General features: G+C 58.8%; 5 protein-coding genes across 5 annotated transcripts; all 5 read left to right on the top strand.

The window, feature by feature from the left end:
- Nucleotides 1-3,796: 3,796 nt before the first annotated feature.
- Nucleotides 3,797-4,855, top strand: LMJF_34_1490 (conserved hypothetical protein; the record flags this gene model as incomplete). The annotated part of the gene is made up of 1 exon (XM_001686193.1): nucleotides 3,797-4,855. One exon carries the CDS (start codon nucleotides 3,797-3,799, stop codon nucleotides 4,853-4,855), a length of 1,059 nt encoding a protein of 352 aa, XP_001686245.1.
- Nucleotides 4,856-6,990: 2,135 nt separating this feature from the next.
- Nucleotides 6,991-10,011, top strand: LMJF_34_1480 (conserved hypothetical protein; the record flags this gene model as incomplete). The annotated part of the gene is made up of 1 exon (XM_001686192.1): nucleotides 6,991-10,011. One exon carries the CDS (start codon nucleotides 6,991-6,993, stop codon nucleotides 10,009-10,011), a length of 3,021 nt encoding a protein of 1,006 aa, XP_001686244.1.
- An 841-nt stretch (nucleotides 10,012-10,852) lies between these two features.
- Nucleotides 10,853-12,037, top strand: LMJF_34_1470 (conserved hypothetical protein; the record flags this gene model as incomplete). The annotated part of the gene is made up of 1 exon (XM_001686191.1): nucleotides 10,853-12,037. The coding sequence occupies one exon, from the start codon at nucleotides 10,853-10,855 to the stop codon at nucleotides 12,035-12,037; it is 1,185 nt and encodes a 394-aa protein (XP_001686243.1).
- Nucleotides 12,038-12,904: 867 nt separating this feature from the next.
- LMJF_34_1460 (conserved hypothetical protein) lies at nucleotides 12,905-15,022 on the top strand (the record flags this gene model as incomplete). Its single annotated transcript, XM_001686190.1, has 1 exon — nucleotides 12,905-15,022. One exon carries the CDS (start codon nucleotides 12,905-12,907, stop codon nucleotides 15,020-15,022), a length of 2,118 nt encoding a protein of 705 aa, XP_001686242.1.
- A 1,615-nt stretch (nucleotides 15,023-16,637) lies between these two features.
- Nucleotides 16,638-18,200, top strand: LMJF_34_1450 (conserved hypothetical protein; the record flags this gene model as incomplete). The annotated part of the gene is made up of 1 exon (XM_001686189.1): nucleotides 16,638-18,200. One exon carries the CDS (start codon nucleotides 16,638-16,640, stop codon nucleotides 18,198-18,200), a length of 1,563 nt encoding a protein of 520 aa, XP_001686241.1.
- Between the last annotated feature and the right edge of the window lie 670 nt (nucleotides 18,201-18,870).

Here is an 18,870-nt window from a genome sequence, read left to right as displayed (position 1 = left end):
ACGGTGATATAAGCCCGAGAGCGCCTACACATACACACGCACCCCGGCGTTTTTCACACCTCTGTCCTCTTTTGTTTCAGCAACCAGGTTTTTTTTTGGGGGGGGCGACCCAGCCTTGCGCGAAGGGAGAGCACGTCGGGTGTAAAGGCGGTGCGACGAAAGGATGAAGGAATCTCCTGTGTTTGATCACCCCATTTCTGGCGGCCCTCTCTCTCTCTCGCTGCTGCTTATATTTCACTGTTCTGCTTCTTTTTGTGTGTTTTTCGTTTTCGTTGTTGTTGTTTCGTGGTTGTGAGAAGCATGCCTTTTCACTGCATGTGTTGTGTCCATTGTGCCCTTCCCTTCTCCCTCCTAGACCGCTCCACGTTGCGCTCTCCTCCTTGCCTGCCTGTTACGCATTCGTTTTGCTGGCTGACAGCCGCATCTTTTTAGCTTCGTTTTAAAACTTTTTGTTGTGTTTGGGGGAAGGGGGAGAAGGAGGCGAAGAGGGTGGCACCTCGAAAAGAATTACCGCCTGAACATTCAAGACGAATCCGAAAAGAGAACTCGGTCGTGTAAGTCCAGACGTAAGACGACGGTCGACCGCCACGTGCCACTGCTGTGGCCTTCCTTCTTGAGCACTCGCATACCAGTCTCTGCTTCCTGGTGCGCTGTGTGCTGCTACCCGCTAGCACCAAGCGAAAAGAGCACCACGACCGCTTCGGTCGTGAAGTTCACCTCGGTGTCACAGGTGCCGTTTGAAGGCAAGCCCAGTCGTTTTCTGCTGTGCCTTGCTTGGCGATGCGCGTTGGCGTGGGTAAACTCTGTCGATTATGTCGAATAGCGGCACGCGCGCGGGCCACTCGGGGCTGCGCTTTTCTCGGGTTGCATTGAGCCTACATACCGATCCCTCTCCCCACTCGCTCCCTCTTCATCCCCACCGTTCCTCCTGCCTGAACCTCGCACACGCACGCAGTCAACGGTGATCTGAGCATGACCTCTTTTCTCCTTGGTCCTGTTTCCGCCTTCTCGTATGGATACAACTCGAGGATGAGGAAGCGCAACAGGAAGTATGCAACACACGCATCGCGCTAAACACAAATCCTGCTGCTGTGATACAGCACATGTGCAGATAGACTCGACAGCCACCACACAGTTGACAGTGTACGTCACCGCATTTTCCTCCAGCGTTGAAGACGCAGTCCGTGTGGGCCTTGCTCTTAGGTAGCTCTCCTCTGCTATTCGCTTAGACATCTTGAAAGTGGTGACTGTCACCTCTGCCGGGGACCGGTGTCCACTCATCCCGTTGTAACGCGCACGACGCAGCGGCGTGCTTCTGCTCACGCGTGTGACTCTTCACGGGGCTCTAGCAAGAGTGATTGCTGGAGATGCGTGAGTGACGGGGTCCACGAACGACTTTGCGGCTCTATCGCCTCCGTATGCGCCGTGTGCCCAGCGAAAGGGCTGTCTCTCTGCGGTCAAGATGTGTGTTTTGCTGGTTTGCGTAGCCGTGCGTCTCTTCCGCTCCGATTGACAGTGGCGAAGAAAGCAAAGGCAATGAAGGACAGCGTGCGGGGGCGTTCTGGGCGGTCTCGGGGAGACGCGGGGAAGAAAGCGGACGGCCGTTGAGCAGCCCCTTGCTGCCGTCTGCGGCGGCGTTGTGGGGCGACGCTGTTTCTTGGAGACCCTCGATCGCCACGGCGCTCTCTTTAGCGTGGCGTTGGAGAGCTTCCCTATCACAGTGCGCCTGCTAGCGCTGAACTCTGTCGAGTGGTCCGTCGCCGCTGGTGCGGCACTAGTCCAGCAGCTTCAGGATTCTTCTTCGCCGATGATCATAGTGTACTACAGTGCGGGGCTCCTCCTGCTAGTGGAGTTTGACGGGATCGTTGGCGGCGCTGCGCTGAACCCGCTAGCGCTGCCGCGCAGCGGCGGTGACCTTGGCCCCACCTTTCCATATCGCGCCAGAATTTCTGGGGCAGCGCATCGCGGTTCTGGTATTGCGCAGCGTATTTTGTCCAGACCAGGTGAAAGCACCCAAGCCAGCGCTGCGGGCGTGTCCCTTTGAGCGGGCTCAGCGCTATGCATAGTGTGGGACGTGCCCTTTGTAGGGCAGTGCGGACGTCCTGTGGGCCACAGACCCCACTACCGCGACCTCGCGCGAGCGCTTTTTCGAGTTCTCGGGCCACCGTTGTCTTCTCAGACGGAGCCTCCAGGATATCACCACACTGACGAGGAGTCCGGCGGCAGCGAATAATAGTGGCGCTCGGCAAGAGAGACAATTGCCGTTCACGAAACTGAAGCAGGTGGCTGGCTTGCCCATCTCATGATGGGGCAGCTGTGCATCACCTGCCCTTCTTGCCTTGTCAAGGATCCCTTCTCAGTAGGCTTACGTGGACTCTTCCTTTTCGTCTTTGTGCTGAAAAAACGTGTGCCTCTTATTCATCCGGCTGTTGGTAATGGTTCACCCCACTCCAAACAGTTTCACGCACGCCTTTGTCGTTTACTTTGCTTGCCCATTGTTTACACAGGAGGGAGAGGTGGGCGAAGGAGAACCCATCAGTGCGCGGCAGTGCAACAGAGGCCACCTCAATACTCTTAACTGCTCTGCGCGAAAAGAATCGAAAGAGATACCGAGAAAAAATTGAATTCGAGAAGATGCACTTAAAATCTCCATGGAAAATCCTTCGGCAACCATTGGCAGCACACGTGAGGAGCAGATTGATTTCTAACGGGACTTCTTCATGGACTTAAAAGAAAAAATGGGCCGGGCATTCGAAATGCCTCCTTCCCATTGGAGGGGAAGCTGCATGATTTGGCTACATTCTACCCCCTCCACTCCTCTGCACAACTGCGCCCCTTCATCTTTGCCTTTGCCTGTCACTCTTTTTCCTTCCCTTGTTCTCATCGCCGTGACTCGTCACCTGTGCTCCTCCCTCACCGCCTCGTGTATGAACGGACGCGCACGTCGGCATTTCTCCCTGGCACCCCGACAACACAAGCGACATGCAAAGGGTAGCTGGTTTGCTCTTCATCGCATCGTTTTATTCTGGACTTTGTCCGAGAGTATTGCTGAATTTTGCTCCCCCCCGCTCACCTGTGCGCGCGCGACGCGGCTCATCTACTTCCTCTCGAAGTCATCGACCCCGCTCGATAGCCCCCTCCTCGGCGCCCATTTCTCCTTTTGTTGTTGTCCGTGTGCGCAGCCGCGGGCTCCTCACAAACGGCGGTTGCACATCTGTAGTAAAGGACAATCCTCTGTCTCGCTCTCTCTCTCTCTCCCCCTCTGTGTGTTGGCTCTCTGGGTCTTTTCTGTTTTTCTCTTTTGTGTAGGCAACTACCGTGCTGTCCTCTCTGTGTGTTCCTGCATGGGCTTCTATTCGCAGTTGTACTGATACCAGCGTGTCTACCATCCTGTTTGCGAGAGAGTGGCGCTTGAGTTTGTCGCGTCCTCCCCCCCCCTCACCCCTTCTTATTTTGTGTGCCTACATTGCCCTCTTTTGTCGAGTGGCGTGCAGTGTGTTTCTCCTACGGTCAGGCTTTGTCGTAGGCCCTTGTGCTCACCACACACTCTCCTGTGTTATTTAGCTATTATTTTCGGTTGTTCATAATTGGGCGTCGGCGCGGAAGGCAGACGCTGTGCGCGTCGACGCCTTCTGTTGCGCGGAAAGTCCGTGTCATACACTTTTCTCTAGCACGCACGCTGCTTTCACCTTATCGATCACCTAAGTCAGTAGAGGCACCCTCGGACTGTCGGCCGTTCTCACAGACTCGTAGTACTACTCTCACCTGCTCAGTCGAAGTGGGAAAAACAAAACAGATGACGTCACTTCCAAAGAAGGTGCCGCCGCCGCCGAAGGAACCTGGCACGCACACCAATGCCGAGGTGAAAGAGGCCCTACACGCCCGTGCTCTGCGCCGCACCGTGCTCGTCACCGCCGTAGTCTTCCTTCTCCTGGCATGTCTGACTGTCGTCTCCAACACGGCCCGCACAACTGTCGGCGATGCTAGAAAGCCGAAGATGGTAATCATTGTTGCGAAGGGGTTGTCGCCCATGACGGTGGGCCGCGCCTTCAGGAGCAACAAGTCCCCTTTCATGCGCCTTCTCTCCAAAGCGGGCGGGCAGTTTGCATCGATCGCTGCCAAAAAGACGGCGAACCCGCTCGTCAACCTCCTCACTGGATCCGCTACCATAAGTGCCGACACGCTGCTCAACACCACGTCGATCCTTCGATGGCTAAAGTCGCAGGGTAAGCACACCATCGTGGCTGCACCGTCCACCTACTGGTCTTTGGGGGCGGCGGGCACGAGTCCATGCCCGCAGGTGGGTCTGCTTGACACGGAGTGCTCCGGCCAGAAGTGCCCGGAAACGAAGGAGTCGGCATACTGCAATGCCTTCCGCAAATACATCACATGCGATGACTGCGCGCAGCTGTACCATGACGAAATCCTGCTTGGTTTCGAGAAAATGATAAACCACTCCGCCGATGCTTTGTACTTCCAGCTGAGCAAAATCACCGAGGCGGAGGTGAACAACCCGGAGCTGGCGGTGCAGGAACGCAGTGAGGTGAACCTGCTCGACTCGGCGGTGGGCCGCATCGCCCTGGCTCTTTCTAGGCGCACCAGTAAGGAGGCGGAGAACTGGCTCGTGATCGTCACCAGCGACGGTGCCAACGCGGAGATGGCTGCCCCACTGCTCGTGGTGGTGTACACAAAAGGGGAGCTCGCGCAACTGAGCGACATCGCCGAGGACGCCAATACGGCCGATGTAGCCAACACCATCAAGTACTGGTTCAAGGGCAGCAATGTGAACACGTCGCGTCTGCTGGGCATCTGCACGGATGGTGAGAAGGTTGAAAACTGCAAGAGGACCATCTAAAGCCAGCAATGTCACACACGAAGGCAGGGCCACCGTCGCTGGTTCAAGTCTTTTCTCTGCAAGTAGCAACAAAAAAAATAACAAGAAAAGACCTACCCAAGCACGTCGATAAAGCTCCCGCTCATTCTCCCGAATGCACGCCCACGCCTGTGTGGGTGTCTGTCAGTGTGCTGTCGTCGTTCTATTATCCAGCTTATGGGGGCGACGGGAGAGGTGCATGAGGAGCCCCGGTACGGTGTTCAGGTGTGTCGAGTACTCGTCCCCACCTTAAGGTCGTGGCCGGGATGTAGATGGAGAGCTTCAGCGGCGTTGGCAACGGTCGTGGGTGTGCGTGGAGGTGTATACCCGGAAACCGAGACCCACCACAGCGAAAGGATGGAGAAAAAGGCGAATCACCTCTGAGAAGGCGCGTGAACGACGGACCTCCCAGGGAATCCAAGATAGGACAACGGAAGAAAACACGCAAACATCTATCGGGCCTGCAGACACACATGATGATCGGGGCATAAGGCAAGCAGCTGTTGCAGACATGAACAGCGTGTGCGTTAGACCCGAACTTTCGTCTGTTTTTTTTTTCTTCGCCGCAGTTATGCTTGTGTGGCTGGCACACGCAGTGTGGTAGAGATGCTGCAAGGGGTGGAGATAATCGTCTCATACTCTGCATTTCAGGCGGCAGAGCTGAGTGCGTGCAGCGCTTACGATGGCATCCGATGGTGTTTGTGTGCACGTGCGCAACGTTTCTTTCCTTTTTTTTACTCTAGCCGTACTCCCCCTTGGTGTTTGCTCGCTTTGGTCGGATACCCTATCGCAAGGCATGTAATGAGGCGGAGCGGACCTCAGTGTGTGGTGCAGTATCCGGAGACAAGCCAGTGTTAGTGCTGTGTGCTTTTTCTTCTCGTTTTGCGTGTGTGTGAGAGAGAGAGAGTTGTTGTTGTAGCGGGAGGTTCCGTTTATCTTAGTATTTGTGGGCACGGAGCACCTCTATGATGTCGTCCTGTGCGTCTTGTCGGCTTGCTGTGACCCAGCAGATTGCTGATGAGCACGTGAAGGCTCGTGCATGTGCATTGATGGTTCTCGGTTTGGTTCGTGTGCGTTCGTTTGCTCGGCGTTGTCCGCCTGCGTGAGTGCCAGACTGCATGAACATTGAAGACGTAAACAAAACCACCGAAAAGTGACGAAGGAATCCGCCCCCCCCCCCAAAAAAAAAAAAGGTGGAAGGCAATTTTGACGTGGCTAAGTTTTCTGTCCCCATCACCTCCCCCTTCGCCTCGACTTTCTTCGTGACAGGAAATAATAAAGGAGCACATTAGCTGGAGAGCTACATGCCGTGTCACGGTTGGCGCAAGCGCAGACAGCGCGCCGTCTGTGAGCATCTGCGCCCGTGCGCGCGTGTGTTCACTCTACAACGAAGACCTCTCCCTGTCTCTCCACAATGAAAAAAGTGCTGGTTCAAGCTCTGCTGCGTAACCGGCTCACCAAAATGCTCGCGTCAGTTCTTGCTTCGTGCTACCTCAACGGTCGCGCCCCTCGAGTGACACGCGTCTCCATCAGGTAGCCTCTTTTTGTGCTCCATTTTTTTCCGCTTCTTTTCCGCGCTGCCGGCGCCTCCTTCGCTGGAGCTGGGTGTCCCGCTACCTGCTCGAGGGCTCACCGCTGCGGTGCCATCTGCGCAGCCAAGTGGACCTGGATATACGATCAAAGAAGACGACGACCGGTGAAAGAACGGCAAGCGACACCGCGTTTGGTTGATTCGTGCGGACGTGCCTATCAAACATTCATGGAGGAGAACCGGTGCTTCGCTTTCTTCTCTTTTGCGTCGGCGGCCGCCCGTTCCACCGTGCCAGTGCAGGCAACAGTTGAGGAGGCTGCATACACGCACACATCACCACAGCTCTCGCACATCAGAAGCATAGACACGCACACACCAAACCGCTCCTTCACATACACGCTTACAAGCTGCATAGACGTTGTTTCCCATTAGACCCCGATTGTGCATCGGCTACCTTCTGGTCAGAGAGAGAGAGAGAGAGTTAACACGCCCATCAAAGCGTCATCGTTCTTTTCCCTTTGCATGGTGAAGCCACACGCGGACCGGCGGGGAGGGGGGTAAAAAAGGGTGGAAAAGCTAAGCAAAAATGCTGCCCCTTCGATCTACCCCGGTGCGCAAGGCTCCGGTTATCGTCCTCGAAGAGGCGAACCGAGCACATACAATGGAAACGACGGCGTCGACGTATTCGGAGCTAGAGGCCTCGCCGGCGCCCGTTACTTGGGGGAGCGAATCCGTCTCTGCTTCGCCCTCGCCGGCCTCTGGCGCCAACCATCATTCCTTTCACCCGGTTCGCAAGACTTTCGCTCGCTCGGTGGCGCCGACGACGAAGTCCGTGAAGCATTCCGTGCAGGCGAGCACTACCGCATCTTCCCCTGCCTCAGGTACGCAGCTCCTCAGCGCATCAACTAGAGAGTCTTCTCCACCGCCAGCGTCACCTTCTCCGCTTCGCGGCATCATAGACTTTCACCGCGGCTCCTCTCCGTCACCGCACCGGCCCACGCGGTATGCCGGTGGCGACCCGAGAGAACGCGAACAAGCGGAACCGAAAAGCGCGGCTGACAGTCGCGCAGGCCCGGAGTCCCCCTCGCTGTCGTCATCTAGGGCGTCGGAGATGTTTTGTCGCAGCCCGGCCCCGGCGCGCTCGTACATCGAGGAGTTTCTGGCCATGTCCGATGAAGACGGTAACGGCGTGTTGCCGCACGTGGAGACAACACCGGCCATTCGCGACAGCGGGGGCGTAGGGCATGATTCTACCTCTCCTTCCCCTCACGTAATCGGCGTGGCTCTCGACAACTCGCCGGTTGTGCGAGAGATGTGGGAAGAAACGAGTTCATCTGCGTCTAACTCTTCGACCGGCGTCTCGGACGGGTTTGAGAAGGCGGAGGCGTCGCAGCCGCGGCACCGCAGCGCGTCTGTCGCGCGCATCCATTTCAGCTCCGCTTCTCCGAACTCTCCGCTGCCGGCTCAGCTGACCGCCTCCCCTATGAAATGGAGGCGGGGCGTGGAAAACTCGCCTCCATCGCAGGGGGACGCTTCCAACGTACCACAACGGCCTGCGGCCATGATACAAGAGAAGCATGCATCGTCGCCGATGGCCGACACGAAGGCAGCGTGGTCTGCATCGATGTTTGCCACGAAAGCCAGAGTTGGCATCAACTGGAGCAGCAGCTGCCTGTCCAGCCGCAGCGGAGATTTTCAGCACTGCGAGGCGGTGGAGAGAGTTTTGCGCTTCCCACCCGATACGACACAGGAGGAGGTGGCTCGCATCGACTACGTGAATAATGAAAAGGATGGCAAGGGCGCAAAGATAGCCTCCGCCCTCTTCCAGGCTGCGCCCGTCGTCTCAGACGACGTCGCTGGCCATTGCAGTGGACAAAGCCGAGTCCAGCAGTCGCCATTTGTAGCGCCGCCGCTCTCGTCGTGGCGACCCAGCGATTTTCCGGCGTCACCGCCCGTCGGCACAGAGCGGCACGTGACGATACCATCTTTTGGTAGTAGTGAAGCGAGCGCTCGCCGCGGCGCTTGGTTCGACGAACTTGGAGGGGGTCTAGTGGCTGCCCCTCGTGCGACACGAACGGACAGTGAGTCGCCGGCAGTGCACCGCTTTCTCGGCGGCAGCGCGCCTTCTTTTCCCACGAATCGGTGGAATGTGGCACCTCCGCTGCTGCGGCGCGTAGATGAAGGGGTATCTGCCAGTGAGCCTCACCTGCCACCGAATAGCTCGGCGCAGAAGTCGAGCATGCGGACCCTTCTCGCTAGGCTTTATCCATTTCCGTCTGCGTCGACTCGTCGTGGCGCGGGTTCTGGCACCGTTTCTCATGACAAACGTTATGCCTCGCAGATGTCCGAACGAACGGCTGACGCTCCACCGCCCCGCTGGAACGCGTCCACCAAACTCCACTGCGACCCGCTCACAGGGGGCATTGAGCTGCCGCGTGCGAACGAACGCCACTCGAGCGTCCGGCACGGCGGCCAAAGTGGGAGCAGCGACGACTACGTGAGCGAGCGGCCCGTCCCTTCACATGGTCGTCGAAGCAGGTCCGCCCCGGCACAGGCACCACTGCACACGCGCGCCTCGCTCTTGCGACTGGAGGCGACGCAAGCACGCAAAGCGGCAGACGCAGCACTTCATGAAAAAGTGGCGTCGCCATCATTTCATCCAACCGTCGCCCCACACAGTGCGCGCATCTGCCGAGAAAAACTTCGTGAGCTGAAGAACTCTCACGGTGCCGGTGTTGCTGCGGGTGCGGCGGCGGCGGCAGCAGCGCCACGGACTCAGCTGGAACAAGCATCGCGGACAGAGAACTGTAAAAGCGAAGCCAAAGCGTGGCAAGGCACCTCTGCGCAGAGTATAGTGGGTGACGCTGAAGTGGTGGCAGACGTCTCCGTGTCGAGCTCAGACGAGGTCGATGCAGAGACGATTGCACAGGTGACGAGTCCCTCATGTCCCTTAGTGGCAACTTTACCCGCCAGACAACTGCCTCTGCCCCAGGTCGCGGAGCTTTGGGGAGCGAGTTCTATCGACGGTGCACGTGTGTACGCAGACGCCGCTGCGCTACGAGAACGTCGACAGGCAACGCAACAACGTTGGCTACAAGAGAGGAAACCGGAAGAGCAGCCGCATATGCAGATGCATCCTCGCCGTGGTGCCTCCTCTTCTGCCACGCGGCAGCCGACAGAGGATCTAGGCTGCCCGAAGCCACCTCGTCCGCAAGTCTCCGCGGCTACAGATCGCATTAGCACCTCGATACAGTGCAATCTGTTGCCCAGTGAGCGCACGGTGGGTCCTGAAAAAATGACTGCTCCTGGTTTAGATTTGCAGCTGGGTGCCGCGCCCGTCTCCGTTGGCGCACAACATGCGCCACTGATTGCCGGTTTGCCGATGGCAGCACACACGGCGCTTCAGCGCGTGGACCTGTACAGCACCACGCCAACTGGCGCACTAGAGACCCGCGCCACCTCGCTGGAGAGGCAGCATCGTGTGGAAGACCGGCTACTGAAACTCGAAACGGACCGGCGACGTCGACTGGGAATGTTGCGCCATCTCGCAAGCATGCGCGACTCGCTGACCGACAAACCCCTTTTCAAACCGTTCACGGGTCGCTGAAGAAATGCTGTGTATCACGTATAAAGAAAGCCAGCTACGTTGGCGTCGTCTCGCGGCCCCGTCGCTCGCTGCGCTGCACTTGAGTGTTCCCACCCTCTCTTCTTTGCGGCTGTCCCACTTCCGCAGTTGTTTCTCACACGGTACGCGGGCGTGCTGAGAGGTGTCCGGTTGGGTGGCACAAACCACGTCTACGGCAGCAAACATGTAGATGATGCCGCTGCGGGTGGGGGAGAGATTTGTTCGCACCAAGCAGATGTGCCGTGTCCTCTGGTGCACATGCCACTCTGAGGTTGTTCCTGCCCCTTTGCCCGCACAGACCGCGCACAATGAACCTTTGTTCGCTGTTGCTGTTTTCTTTTGTGTGTGGGTGTGTGTGTGTGTGTGAGGGGGGGGGGCAGGGGACATTCATACTTACCCAGGTGTCAATGCACGCTACACCTGCTCGCGATTATGATATGTGCTGAACTCTTCTCTCTGTATTCTCCTCCGCCTTCTTCTCGTTGCTTTTCTTTGTGTTTTTTGTTTCGCTTCGCGTTTCTGCGCTTCGGCGACGCAGTGGTGCTTTTTCTTGGGGTGCACTGGTGCGCGCCTGGGCGTGATTGCACCTGAGAGCTTCCAGTAACAGCGGCAGTGGTGCATGCGGTGACTTCCATGGCAGCTTCCCTGTAGAGTCACCAAGCTTCTCTATTTGCTTCTTTGTGGCGTTTGTGCAGCGCAGGCTTTGTCTGTAGGTGACTGTCTGCTGCAGCCGCCACTTGCTCGCTCTTTTACAACATCGCGTCTTTCGCGAGCGCCTTCCGGATTACACTTTCTGTTTCTCTTTTTTGTCGTAGTTGGAGGTATGCGGCGTCGTGTCGGCGTCGGTCACGTGCTGCAGGAGCGCCAGCAGCAGCAGCGGATGGCAGATCTCGGCGCTCAGATTACGGCGGAGCGCGTGGGGCAAATCGAGGACCAGCTGGAGGAGCTCCAGGCACAGCTCAAAGCGCTGGCGCAGAATCATAAGTCTGACATCACGGAAGACCCCGTCGTTCGTGCGCGCTTTCGCCAGCTGGCCGACTCACTCGGTGTCGACCTCATCTCGTCAAAGAAGAACCTGTTTGCCGACGCACTCGGACTCGGCGACTTCTACTACCAGCTTGCCAGTCGCACCGTCGAAGCGTGCATGCGAGAGCGCAAGTTCTGCGGCGCCTACGTGCCGCTGCAGCGTGTCCAGTTCTTTGTGCAGAAGGCCTATGACGCCAGCTCGCTGCTGGGCAGCAACGCGCGGAACTGTCATCATGTCGTGCCGCACGGCAGCGGCAGCGGTAGCAGCAAGTGTGACCGCCGTGACGAGGGAAAGCGGATCGTCATCTCGGAGGCCGACATGCTGACGGCGCTCTCCAAACTCTCAGTACTCGGCGCCGGCTACAACGTGGTGAAGTTAGGTGGGGTCTCCTACATCCAGACCACTCCAGACGGCGCGCGCGGCGGAGACCATGTGCTGCTGCTGAACTACGTGCTCGGGCTGCAGAAGGAGCAGATAGAGAGGGCCAAGCAAGCGGCTGTGGAGGAGCAAGGAAAGAGCGCGCCAATGGCGCCGGAGGGTAGCGCGCAGGCGACTGCGGGGGACAGAAGCGGCCACCGCAGCGGTGTAGGCGCCGCGTACGCCTTGGGTGCCCATCCCTTTGACCTCGGCAAGGACAGGGGCAGCGAGGCAAGCGTCTCCTTGCCGTTTTCACAGCAGTGTGTGGCTGTGCGGGAGTCGCAAATAGCAAGCGGTCTCCACTGGGAGACGCACCGCGCTCGAGCGGCGTTGAAGCGGATGGTGCAGGAAGGCACAGTGTGGGTGGAGGAGTCGCAGGACAAGTCCGGCGGCCGTGTCACGACGGCTGGTGCCCGTGGCGGCTCCCCGGCAAAGTCGAAGGCCACCCTGTCGTCCACTGAAGAAGTGAAGGAGGTGTGGAAGCGCAAGCACACGCGCACAGTGGAGGCCGCAGACAAGAAGGACGTTGTATACTGGTTTGTGTCACTGACCTCGCATGGGTGACGGCAAAGAGGTGGGGGTGGAGACGGGACCTCGCGATGCCAGCTGCCGCCGGTTCAAGGTTGACGCTACTGCCGGCGTCGCTCTTTCCCTCCCGTGTACGCCGCTGAAGAGGAGGGCACGTGCGTGCGCATATGTTGACGAGTGGACCCCTTGTATGTCTGATGGTGGTGGCCGGGCTGCTGTGCATCTGTATTGCGCATTTCACGATGTTGCGTCGTCGCTGACCTGTGCCCCGGCTCGCCTCCGGCGAGGCGGAGAGAAGAGCAAACGAGAAGGAAACGCACACACGCGCAGACAAGCATCGTTTTTCTGTGGCATGTGTGTGCATTTATTGTACTGGTGTAGCGCGGTGCTGGTGCACTGAAGAGAGAAGAGCTTGCGTGATCAGTGGCATACACGCAACAGGACGCGCAAGGAGGGTACGGGGATGAGAGCCCTTGATGTGCAGATACGCATCTAGGTATATGGTTTTGTGCGTAGATATCGAAATTTCACCGCTGTTGCCGTCCTTCTGTGCGCCGGGTTGGAAACGCACGGGTGTAGTCCCCCATCACCCCTCCCTCTTCTCTTCCTTTTCGCTACCGTCTTTCCACTCGCTACCCCACTGCGTATTGCGGATAAGCCCAGTCTTGTGACTCGGCAAGCAGTGCTTGCCCCACGCACAACAGCACGCCGCGTGCTGCGAACGATCTTGAACGGTAGGGAGCCTCTTGGTCTCACCACGCAGTCTGATCACCATCCACAAATGCGATGCAGTTTTGTGAGCTCTGCCGGCGAACAGGCGTGTCCTTTCTGGCCACCAGCGCACCACGAGCAAGCGCGCTCCGCGTAATCTCGACGAGCAGGACTATCATTCAGACTTTGCAGATGCCGGCGTGCGCTGGCGCAGCGCTGAGGTGCGCACGCCGATGCTCCTCCACACCAAGCCCGAACTCCGTCCCGAATAAGGAAGAAGCGCTGTCATCTCTTCAGACCTGCTTGAGTGCCGAGTCGGTGCAATCTTCGACGCCCCACAGCGACGATGAGACGGCGAAGCTGGCCACATCTATCGCCGAGCTTCTGCAGTACCGCCGGCAGATCACCAGCGTGTACACGAGCCTTTTGGCAGACCGACGTGTCCAGTATCGCGATGAGCTACTTTTGAGCTCCTTGGGCTCTACCCAGGCCGCTATGCAGGTGCTGCTTCGGCGCTTGCTGGCGTCCCACCCTGAGGCAGCCGCAAGTGCTACCCAGGAAGCGCACGAAGCACCACCCCAGATGACAACTGACGCTGTACGAAGGCTGAAGGAGACGTGGAAGCGAATCAGTGGTGTGGCTACCCGCTCTCGTGACGCGGCGACGCGCCACGCGTACTTCTCCGAGGTTCGCGACTGCTACGCAACGCTAATCTGCAGCGGCCTGCTGCGGACTGAAAGCGAGGTGCGGCTCATTTTGAGTGAAATGCGCGACACCGACCTGATCGAACCCGACGCGTCTTTTTACGAGGTGCTGTTCGTGGCATTGTGGTCCCTTGACGACGTGCGTGAGTCGACCGTAGCCACCGGAGAGCACCGCGCTGCAGGGTTGCGCCAGACGCCAGAGATCGTCGCTGGAGAGGTGAGACAGCTGCGGCGGAGCGTCGTGGGGGACCTCGCTGGGTACTACATGGGTCACGCACTGGCGCAGCTCTCGACGTCTTGCGCGCCGATCGCAAGCGCAGCTCCGATGCGCACGGCGGTGCGTCCCGAAACGTGGGAGGTCTTCTTCACCACACTGGCCAACACTCAGCCTGCGCCGAAACTGATGGATCTTTGGTGGAAGCGGCTCTTGGAGTGGTTGGATGAGCAGGCACCACTCATGCCAGGCAAGACATCCATTGGTGCACTAGACAAGCGAGCAAGTGCGGCAAAGGGGGCGCCGGTGCCGTACCAGGCAGCTCATGCCGTGCTAGCATGGTGCGCGCAGTCGCGGGAGATGGAAAAAGCTTTGAACTATTTTAACGCCGTCAACCAGCGTGGCGTCACACTGCATGTTACTACGATGCCGCACATCTCATTGCCTGCTGAGCTGGCGGAGGACTTCGCCCGGGCTGGCTGCCTCACTGCCCCTTCTACACACACACCGGTGCAGCAGCTGCAGCTCGCTCTCCTTGTGAAGCTGATGGTGAGTACAAAGTCCGTCAAGATGGACGGAGGTCTGCGTGCGCTCGTGGTGCGAGACGTGCAGCGGCAAGTCAGCCCGGATGTGCTGTACACGGCGCCGTGGGCAGTTATCAACGACTTCATCGCTGGGCTCTCGGTGCCGAGCGCGATGCAGCTGCTGCGCCGATGCTCTTCCTCCCCCGCCGCGGCAACGGCGTCATCGATGCTGTCGGAGAAACGAAGCAGGTCGGACGATGGGGCATGCGATAACGAAGCGACGGTGGGCTCTGCGAAGAAGGGCGAGGGCAGGCGCGAGATTCCTTTTTTCGTGTGGGCCTCGCTGCTGCGCCGGTGCTGCCGAGAACACCTGCAGGACGAGGCAGAGTCCCTCTTTGTGTTTCTGCGCAAGAAGTTTTTGGTCACGGCGACGGAGAAGCGCGAGCTGATTGAGATTATGATGCGCATGTACACGACGATGCACCCCGCCGACTTCCCTTCCGCCATGGATGTCTTTCTTCAGCATGTTCTCCGTACACCAGAAGGGGAGCCGACGGTCAAGCCAGACGCCGTACTTTACGAGCTGCTCGTCAAGGGCGCGGACTCCCGAAACGCGGCCATGATGGTCTTTCTGGAAGCCTGCGCAGCCGGGGTGGCGCTCACCGAGGAGCTTTTCGAGGCCCTCATGGGGTCGACGCAGTACAAAACAGTCGCATCGTTGAGCAGGAAGCTGCCCCATGACTACACCGCCTCTTCGCTAGACGCGCAGCTGAAGATCCCGGCCAATGCGGACGCACATCTTCGACGCGAGGAGGCCCTTCGCGCCCGCGGCAAACCGCTCTACGACTCTACGGGCGACGCCGGGTGACGGCCTGAAGAAGTGCACGTGGATGCAACGACCTACCTCGAGCGAGTGCGGTCGCTACGCTGGTGTGCGTCGCTATGGATGTGCCCACGTCGTTTTGTACTTGGTGTTTCCCTTTTTTTTTTCTGACCGATAAGTGAAGCTGCCGAGTGGGCCACCTCTGAAGAGCTCACGTGTACGCTGCGAATACGAAGGGCATCGCCACCCCATTTTGCACGGACAACGATGGGCAAAAGGAAGACGCACTAGAGAGAGAGGGCGAGGAAGATGACCATCTGGCTCTTGACCCTCTCGCCGTGCGCTTTCCTGTGTGTTTTTTTTTCTGTTGTTGTTGCGCCTCTTGCGGGACACACGCTTCTGACTTCCTCTCTGCGGGCGTCACTCACTTGACGTAGGCAGAGCGGGTGGTTAAGTGGGAGGGGCAGGCGAATAAGTGCGAGCGCGCAGCAACAGGCAACTGCACGCGTTCTTCTCGCGTCCGCTTCACGGTACGTGTGACTCACACTGCCATCCGAGATGGAAACCGCGCCGACGGAGGAGACAGGGCACCCCAGGAGAGACGAGATCATGGCTCCTGCGTCTCATCATATCTGTCCATCTCTTGCTCTCCGTTGAGTGGCGCTTTCCTAACGCGTACTGCGCTCTTGTCTCTGGTTTGCTCCGCTCCCCGACGTCGCCTCTCGCGGTTCGGCTGGAAGGCGGCATCTGTCGTTCACAGAAAAAAAAACGAGCAAACCGCCGTCTAGATAGCATGCATTGGGGCCCCAGCTACCGCCACCCACTCCCTCACACGCAGAGCGCATCCAGGAACAGTACGTGAGCGTGCCTGCTCTCCTTTGTAGCTCTCGACTCCACCACCACCACCCTTGGGGGTCACCCCTCCCACACTCTCACGGGCACCGCAAAAAGTAAGCGAGAGGCCACGCGTACAATCCAGTCATCATAGACAGCCGAGGAGTCACCCTTTGAGGTTCGACACAGCACCTGTGTCTCTTGGCGGAACGGCGAGGTCTGAGCCTCTCTCTCCGTCAAATACGCTACCACAGCCACCCACGTGCACACGCGCGGCCTGTGCCCCCACAATACGCACGCATCATCATTGGGCGTAGTTTTTTCGCGCGTTCTCCCAGCAGACAAGGACTCCTTTCCCGGAATGCCCGCCGCAGGCTCCCCCACAACCGCCCCGAAGCCGACGGAGGCAGGCACGGCAATGCCTGCGAAAACCACCGCAGCTGAATCGACGGTGACGGCAATCATCACCACGATGGCCGCGCCTATCGCGACAACAAGAGGCAGCTCTTCGAAAGGGTTTCAAGTCACCCACACAAGCTACCAGCGCGGCAGCACCCCATTCCGCTCCGCCTCGCCGCCCATTGCGCCGGCAGCATTCTCTGGTCCCCGTACCGTCGGCCCCTCAGGGTCACCAGTGCAGTCCCCACAACTACCCCTGAGTGGCTATGGAGTTGCGGCACCGTCGCCGTATCAACGGCATCGCTCCTCCTCATCATCATCGGCGCAGTCCGCGACAACGACGAACACGTCACCGCTAGGCCCCCGCACAACGGCTGTGCCGCTCATCACGCCACGCTACCAAAAAAAGAGCCGCACGACGCGTCACATGTGTGTGACAGATAGCTTCCCAACGCAGCAGACGCCGTCGGGCGCTCTGCAGCAGGAGGCGACGGAGCGCATGACGATCCACAACGGGCCGATGCAGTACGACCAAGAGATGCACTTTCACACATACGACGTGTACCGTCATGGCAAGCGGCAGATCCACACCCGCAGCGTGGGCTACAGCAGCGACGGCGACTTGGTAATGATGCGGGAGGACTACTCGGAGCCAAGCGATGTAGACAACGGCTTCGTGCTCAAGCGGACAGAGATCTCGGACCCGACTGTGCTGGACCCGCGCGCGAGGCGGCCTTTGACGGACAAGGAGATGCACAGCAAGAAGATCCACCTGAACCGCCCACGGTACAAAAAGTACCCTGGTATTCGCGCTCCAAAGAACCGCAAGGTGCGGAACCGTCTGCTGAACGACTTCTTTGCACACGAGCTGGCGCGAGAGGTCCTCGTCAAGGCGCAGAAGCGTCGTACGCTGAACGCCGACGAGCCAGAAACATCGGTAGGACCGTCGTTCGCCGACCTGCCGAAGGCGGTCATGCACGCGTTTGATCTGGAAGGAGAGGAGCAGCTGCTGGAGTTTGAGCGACTGCGCGTCCACCCCGACATGCTGGGGCCGCAGCTGCGCAACGTCCGGGCACCGCCGGACCCCGACTCACCAGAGGGTCGCTTCCAGGGTCTCAACACGCGGCTGCGTGGCGAATTGCAGCACGCTTTGAACAGCGAGTTCCTCACGCAGCAGATCGAAGACCTCGAGGTGCACTTTTCAGAGTTCATCAAGGATAGCTCCAAGTCGCCTGAATCGCTGGTCTTTCACTTTCGCGATGGTTACGGTCGGCTCATCTGCCACGGGGTCGCCGCCTACTACCTGCTCGTGTCCGAGTCCCATACGGTGATGAACGGGAGCGGGACAAAGCTGACGTACGTCTCTCTACCCAAAACGCGCCGTCAAGGCGTTCGCGCCGTCAACCCGCCGCGCGTGCCGCTTATGCTTGTGCTGAAGCGCAACCACCGCAACCTGCCCGCGAAGCATCGTCTTTCTACCCAGACAACACCGCAGATTGCGCCGACGCCGGACATGGTTGCATTGCCACCTGCGCTGCGTCTGGGGGGTGATAGCACCGGCAAGGAGGCCGGGGTAGACGACGCGAAGGTGATGTCACCTCTTGACCTCAACGTACCGGCCATGCCAAACGTGAGGGCCCAACCGACCAGCGACAGCGACCTTGTCGGTAGGGGCAAGGCGACACATGGGCACGCGACCGGCGCTCAACAGATGGACAGCGGCGGGAAGAACCCGACCGTATTTCGCACCGTGCATTTAAAGCTGCCGACCGCCGACCCGCTTCCGTTCTACATTCCCATGTTGCGCTTGACGCTCTCGGTGGAACAACAGGAGGATGCCGTGGAGCAGCTGGATGCGGCGAGCGCTGGTGTCTCGCCGGACTTGGGACCGTTCACGCCCCCCTTGACAGCGACCCAGCGAAAGAAGCTCCGAAAGGCGGAGAGGGTGCGCTCGGCCGATGCTTCAAAGGACTACTCGACCCGTCGATGAGTTGCCTCTGCAGCCAGCATCTGTGCAGCCTCGTGAGCGCCTTTTAGGGGAGGGAAAGGGCGAAGAGTGAAGTAGCACACGCTGTGGCGGACACGTGGCGCATGGGTAGCCGATGAAGCAAGCCGGGGTATCCATGAGGTATGGGTGGCATTTGTGGCGGGTGAGAGTATGAAGTCATTTTTCTTCGCTTCGGTGGCGTGCGTTGCAAGCTGTCGTTGCTGTGTGTGGACTGCTCCTCGCGTGCCTTCTTCATGGGTGCACTGTTGATGTGCGAGGGCGATGACCGACTTTCCTTTGCTTCTGTATGCATTTGCTACTTTTCCCTGCATCTTCGGCTTCTCTGAAGGTGCGGGTACCTTTGTAAAAGGAGGGGGAGGGGGGTGCCGAGGGGGAGTGCAACAAACACACTACCCCATGTTGTAGTTGCTCGCCTCCCTGCCTCCTTGCGTAGCGCCCCATCTCCCCGCTCTCTCTCTTTTCCTCTTGTTTTTGTTGTTGCGGGGTTCTCTCTTCATCTGTGTTTGTCCTCCCGCACTTCGACATTGTTGCTTGCACGTGTCTGTCTCCGCGTATATGTGTTTGTGTTTGTGTGTGTGTGTCGTATGTGTCGTGTGTTCGCGTTCTCATTGCTCTTTGTCAAGTCCTCATCGCACCTAGACTGAGCATCGGC

Source organism: Leishmania major, chromosome 34, assembly GCF_000002725.2.
Source record: "Leishmania major strain Friedlin complete genome, chromosome 34".
NCBI lineage: Eukaryota > Euglenozoa > Kinetoplastea > Trypanosomatida > Trypanosomatidae > Leishmania > Leishmania major.
This window is presented reverse-complemented; position numbering and strand designations above follow the sequence as displayed.